The sequence below is a fragment of the Sphaeroforma arctica genome (genome assembly GCF_001186125.1).
Source record: "Sphaeroforma arctica JP610 unplaced genomic scaffold supercont1.228, whole genome shotgun sequence".
Taxonomy (NCBI): Eukaryota; class Ichthyosporea; order Ichthyophonida; genus Sphaeroforma; species Sphaeroforma arctica.
Window position 1 is genome coordinate 66,347 of NW_014040330.1, and position 6,811 is coordinate 73,157.

At 45.6% G+C, this 6,811-nt stretch overlaps 2 protein-coding genes across 2 annotated transcripts in view; both read left to right on the top strand.

Moving 5' to 3' along the window:
* Positions 1-150: 150 nt before the first annotated feature.
* Positions 151-3,062, top strand: SARC_04190 (hypothetical protein). The gene is made up of 2 exons (XM_014301993.1): positions 151-626; positions 997-3,062. Exons 1-2 carry the CDS (start codon positions 202-204, stop codon positions 2,993-2,995), a joined length of 2,424 nt encoding a protein of 807 aa, XP_014157468.1. The 5' UTR covers positions 151-201; the 3' UTR covers positions 2,996-3,062.
* Positions 3,063-4,982: 1,920 nt separating this feature from the next.
* The window catches only part of SARC_04191 (hypothetical protein), a 5,417-nt gene continuing 3,588 nt past the window's right edge, over positions 4,983-6,811 (top strand). The window contains exons 1-3 of the mRNA XM_014301994.1: positions 4,983-5,170; positions 5,833-5,949; positions 6,559-6,642. Of these exons, the coding sequence (XP_014157469.1) occupies positions 5,129-5,170; positions 5,833-5,949; positions 6,559-6,642 (243 nt within the window). The 5' untranslated portion in view covers positions 4,983-5,128. The remainder of the gene's footprint in view (positions 5,171-5,832; positions 5,950-6,558; positions 6,643-6,811) is intronic.

Here is a 6,811-nt window from a genome sequence, read left to right on the forward strand (position 1 = left end):
GTGTGTGTGTGTGTGGTGTGTATGTGTTTGTTTTACTTATATATAAATATATATATATGTGTGTGTGTGTGTGTGTGTGGGTGTGTGTATAGCTGAAAATCATAGAATCTGTGCGGCATTCGCAAAATAACTCACTTGCCCAACTACACTACACCGCAGTGCTTAGGCTCGTGTGCGCGCATTCACGTCTTCTCAGACGAGATGCTGCAGCAGAGCCCCACTCTCTTGACCTCGCCGTTCGAAGCTCTACACACACCCCGCCTTTTCGACAGCGCCGTCGAGGCCATCTGTGGGCTACTGCAAATGACCTACTACAAGATCAACCGCTACCCAAACACAATCAACGCTATGATTCAGCAAGTCATGGCACTGGGCCCTGTGTACTCGCAGGCACTGGGTGGGGGTGAGGAGACAGCGGAGAAGGCGTTTGGCCTAGCCCGGGTGTTCTGTACGCTCAGTGAGTGCTACATAGACCTGATCCTGGAGAGTGTCGAGGGCGCCAGTGTGGTGCAGATGATGGTGTTGGTGGCGTCGAATGCCGAGTCGCGCACGTGTGAGATGACGTTCAACTTCTGGCACGATCTGCTTGACCGCCTGCTGCGGGATAGGGATCAGGGCGCTAGAAGGTGTGTGCATTTGTGGGTGGGCGGAAAACAGTTATACGCATGCAATTGTGTGGTTGAAAATTCGGTTTACATGGATCTCGAACTACGAACAATTCTCGTGTCCACAGTATATATGTGCATAAAATAACAGAGCAGCTGTTCATCGACACATACACAAGCATGCGTTATAGGTATCGATTTATATTCACGCACACAGTTTAGTATTCCAATGTGACAACAGACATACAATTACTACAAATGTCTCATATCTATAATTTCATTGCCATCCCCACGGGCCCGCTCGTACGCCAATATAATTCTTTCATAACACCTTATCACCCGAACCTGTATCGGTGACCAACCCCTACACCCCTACAATCGTACCACTCAGGAGTTCTGGCCCAGAAATAGATGAGCAGTACACAGGGCCGTTGCGGGAGCACTTCCAACAACTCATACAGCACCTGACACAGCACATCACCTACACGGATGATAGCGAACCCTTTGACCTCTTAGACGACGAAAATGACCACACGCACTTCAGGAAATCCGCCGCCTACCTTATAAAGCGCGTGTCGGTGCTTCTGGGGCCGATGGCTGTGATGTTCCAGATAGTGGACTTATATCAAGAGGTCCTCACGCATGCGTTGGAAGCGTGTGGAGCTGCGAGTAACGGGAGCGCGGCCTGGCGCCAACTGGAGGCAGTGCTGTATGTCAGTGCAAACGTGCTGCAAAAGGTTAATTCTCGAGAGGAGCTTGTGATTCCTGATTTATTGTCCGTAGTGCGCAGCCTGCTAGACACGTCGCAGGTGAATGGTGACGGAATAAGCGTTATTCCGTCGCCTATCCGCAGCAGCAGCTTGCTGGTGCTGGCCAATGTAGCCCATTGGCTGCGCACACACAGTCAGTACACATCCACAGTCATAAGCATGGCGTGTGCACACATGCAGATCATGCCCAGTGTATGTACCGCAGCAGTGGGGGCCTTTGTGCGCGTAAGTCGGCCGTGTTCCCGAGAAGTCCTCCCGTCATTAGACCAGATTATCGGCTCCACCATGCAGCACTTCGATACGTTTGCAGTCACCAAGACGCTCTCACGCGATGATGTAAACGATCTGTATGGGGCGTTGGGGTATCTGCTGGCGGATGTGAAGCCTGCCAACCACGTGACCCAGAGAGTGGCGCTGATAATACAACCGGTTCTGGTAGCTATAGACCAGTCACTGCCAACTGGGGCTCAGGCTAATAATGCCTCGTCCACGTCACCCAATGTCGGCTTTCTACTGGACCGGATTACGTTTGTGTTCAAAGAGCTGAAGAATCTGCGGTGGCAGGAGCCGAGTGACACGGTCGGGGCTGGTACCGGTTTAATAGCGGGACAGCAGCGGGCCCCGGCGAACATGCATCCGTGCAAGCAGATAGTGCAGCAGATGTGGCCTAATCTCGAGCGTATCTATACCGTATATCAGGCCCACGAACCCACCATTGAGAAGTGGACACGATGCCTCAAGGCCGTAATACTGTGCCTGGGCGCAGAAAGTAGTGTGGAGTTGGTGCAGCCGCTGGTCACCTGTTTAGTCGCCGGCTACACGCGCTATATGCATTCTCCCTTGGCTTACTTGGCTGTGCAGGTGGTGCGGTTATACAGCCCCATGCCCGAGTGTTATGAGGGTTTGTCACAGATCCTGTTCGCATACGTCACACCCACACTTGCACTCCTGCAACCCGCAGACACTTCCACAAATGCCCCAGGCCACCCGGAAGACCCTTTGAACACAACAAAAGACCCCTTCAACACACACCCGGATGTGGTAGAGGATTTCTTCCGACTGATGATGGAGTATCTCACCACCATGCCGGTGTTCTTTCTCACGTCGCAGGTCGCGTCGCCAGTGTTTCTCTGCGCGATCAACGCGCTCCACGGTTACCATGACGACGGGCTATCCACCACCAGCTACTTCTTGCGTGATCTGCTGTCGAAGTGCACCTCTGGAAAACGCCTCGAGGAACGCGCCGCTATATTGGGCCCCATTCACGCACTCGTGCAACAACACGGGCAAGTTTTGTGTAACACCGTCATCAATGCTATCGGGGGGAGTGTGCCTCTGAGACATCTGGATAAGGTGGCCTTTGTGCTGTACGATCTGCGGTGTGTGTGTAGTAGTGGTCAGTCGCCAGGCCCGGGTTCTACGGGTGAGCTGGTAACCAAGGAACACCTCAGTGCATGGCTGGAAAATAGCCTGAACGCTATCCCAGCACACTTGGTGAGCGAGACGTATAAACGAGAGTTTATGCTGCGCGTATTCTCGAGTCCGGACGAACGGGCACTGGACGAGGCGGCGTACCGGTTTGCGCAGCAGTTTGAGGGAGAGAATAAACTCATTGCATAATTGATGAGGTGATGCTACCTCTGGGAGACAATGCGATTGGCCGAATTGTAGAAATGCAACGATAAACTGAAGATTCCTATAGATACCCAGTTTTAAGATCGATTCTCGTTCCGGACGAACGGGCGGCACTGGACGAGGCGGCGTACCGGTTTGCGCAGCAGTTTGAGGGAGAGAATACACTCATTGCATAATTGATGAGGTGATGCTACCTCCGGGAGACAATGCGACGGGCCAAATTGTAGAAATGCAACGATAAACTGAAGATTCCTATAGATACCCAGTTTTAAGACCGATTCTCGTTGTGCACACTATACTACTCGATTCTTTGTTTCATAAAAGTAGATCGGTTGATATACAGCACTGTTCACGACTATATCGGACAAGCCCGACCAAAAGAAGTGTGGGTGTAAACAATTGACGTCGGGGCATATTCGTAGCCCTCCGTTGTCCTAGGTTTTCCCAAATTGATTCCAAATTAAGTGTATACTGGTGAACGGATGGTGAAATTAAAACGAATATACATGTAGTCGTATCGAAAGAAGCAGCATCGATCGGTGGCCAGATGTGTGAAATTCTTGTGTTTTGTCTACCTGTGAATAAATTCGTTCAGCAGAAAAGTGTATATTGGTGAATGGATGGTAAATAAAATTACATATACTCGTAAAGAAAGAAGCAGCATTGATCGGTGGCCAAAGCAGCAATATTATGGCCAAATCCCTGTCGTAGATATTATGCTGATGTGTGTAATTATATATTTTGTGTACCTTTGAACAAATATGTCAAGCAGAATTCTCATTTGAGTCAATTCGCACGACATTAGGCACAGTCTCAATGTGCGCACATATTTCCCTCAATCGTGGATAAATGCCGTACCAAAACAAATTGTTTCACTTCCATCCGACATTTCAAAGTGAATCTAAAAGTATTTTACCATCTCAACTAGAACCAAGGTTTGAGTATGTATGAGATTCCAAATATCTGTTTCGAGTGCACGTTCGGTTGTGTGTACAGAGGCAGCCTTGTTGCACCATTTTACCTGTTTGATACAAAAGATTGTATATATAGGAGCCGTGAATCAAAAAAATGGCTTTAGGAGATGGGAGATTATTACTATAGAGGTTGACCCAGAGGTACCTTAAACCCCAATCTCATTGGCAGTTAGGCATCTTGAATTCTCCGTATTCACGAGTAATAAACGTACGCTTAATCTCATCCCGAACGGACTATTGGTTCAAAAGTTATGAAGTATTCCATCTTGTACCAGAACTGGGTCAATCTAGCCACACGTAAGCATTATACAAGAAGCATACTACTTTAAAGGTATCTGGGGGATTATATGTGCGCGTATAGCTTGTATTTGGGGTACCTCATATCCTCACTGGTATAAATGGTACTAGATAGAATATGAGGTACCCGAAATACACGTCCAGACTCGCTATACGCGCACATATAACCCCCCATAGACCATTAAAGTAGTATGCTATATTGCCAGAAAGGTCTGTTATTGACTTGTATAATGCCTACGTGTGGCTAGATTGACCCAGTTCTGGTACAAAATGAAATACTTCCCAACTTTTGAACCAATAGTCCGTTCGGGATGAGATTAAGCGTACGTTTATTACTCGTCAATACGAAGAATTTAAGTTGTCTAACTGCCAAGGAGATTTATTTTGTAAGGTACCTCTGGGTCAACCTCTATAGTAAAAATCACCCCTCCTAAAGCCAATTTGTTTTGTTCACCACACCTATTAACACAACATGAACCAGCAGTTTTTTTCTTTGGTCAAAATTTAATTCAAAAACCTTTAACTTTTATCATCCAATCAAAATATTGATCGTCATTCATAAAGTCATGACTCATAAACACTAAAATAATCGTATGCATTTTTTAAAGCCCCTATTTTGTTATATAGAGTTAAATCAATTACACACCCACTAAAGGTCTGCCCTGGGTGTAACCAATGTCCGTATAACTACTGTATACTAAATCGTTAAAGAGTATATGCTCAGAATGTAACGAGTTAAATAAAGCAATTCTATTTGAAATCATTTGTATATATATATATAATATAGTTGTTCCCGTTTTACGTCAGAATCATACTAGAATATACAGCACTTCACTAAGATATAATCATGAGCTGCGAAGTCAAGAATAGAATCGTCTTCGGCAATCATGTATGTATAGCCCGAGAATAGGAGGTCAACAACTATCCCATGAGTGTGGCGCTGCTCTTTTGATTTATTATACGTCTCTCGAGGATGTTGAATTGGCTTGAACCTGGATTAGACCTTCACTTTGAAGTGATGTACAAATTGCAACTAACAACGTCTTCACAACATCTCGATATAATGAGGCTTGGCATTTCAAATATTGGTGCATTAGTGTATAGGCTTATAAAATGCATATTTGAACTGTATAGCAATACGTACAACTGTGGCACTGCCTCGTTCTCCATACGAAGTTCAATCATGTGATATTTCACTGTTGTATCTATTTCGCAATATACAGTTATTTGCAATCTTAGGTCAGTTGTTTGCAATCTCAGTCAGTAGACGAATTCTTTTTTCTCATACCTTAGCGTCGCACAGACTGTTCCCATATATAAGGCGCTAAATATCATTCTCCCATCCCTCGGGTTCGTGTGTATGTGTGTGTACACGTGTTATGCGATACGACAAGTTTATTGGTGCTACAAACATTGTATGCGCAGTGGTGCCCTTTCATGTGAATTAGTTCAAGTCGATAATCTACCACGCAGAAACGAGGTGTGGGTGTTAGTGACTAAGTTCACTACTTTCTCATTTGTATTCATTCGATTTGCTTCTCAATGCCACAGAAAGGAGGTGTGGGTAAGAGTGTGCTCTTGTTCCATACAGCTTGCGAGATTGCGAAGTCGAATCCTGACAACTATGTGCTCGTCATCGACTTTACAGAGCTCGGGGATGTCAGTAAGGTAAGTATCTGTGAGTGTGTGTCTACGTGGCCAGTACAATATTTCCAGAATAATTTAATCCCGGAACACCCCTATGAGATCGATCCGTATTGCCTTGCAGGAGGATGTAAGTGTATACCTACGTGATTTAGCTAGTTTAGACAGTGGTTGCTACACATACATGCCTTGCGCGGGATATGTTTGTGATGGTGGCATGTTTTCTAATATCCATGATATATTTAATAGGTTGTCTCTTGCATATTCCAATCATATTGTTCAATGTTTTGAAATGTCAATAGGTTCCAGTGCCCCTTTGACGTTCTCGCGTCAATATATCACGCACAGTGTTTGGATAAAGCGGTAGCAACATGTTAAGCAAGCTGCCGATATTTTCCTTGCCTGTCCAGTTATCAAAGTCTCATATTTTGTCAGCATCGCACACTGTTACAAGTCTTTCTGGGTGCGAACTTTTTACTCGTGTATCGTATAGTCAGTCTTTGTGGGTACTTCTCGATATTAATATGATTCTGTGGTTTGTTCAGAGAGAAGTAACTTGACATCAGTCAATTCGCTTTCAGCAACAAGTTGCCCTGTAGTTTAAATAATGTACTATCTCCATCTGTACCACAGCTATTCCTGGGCGGTGTCGGGAATGAGAGCAAGACAGACGAAGGCATCGGTCAGCAGAGACTGGCTGCCAATTGGAAAAGTGGGGTATGTTGATCGTATCTATTCTTTGTACAATGTTCACACACGACCGCTTCAACTTGTTTTAATTTAATTGACAGCACTAATCACTCTCTCGAGTCCGCATGTCGGCGCGGCTATTGTATCTTACTTCTCTAGTGATATCTATACAATTTAATGCATATCTGAAACTGAA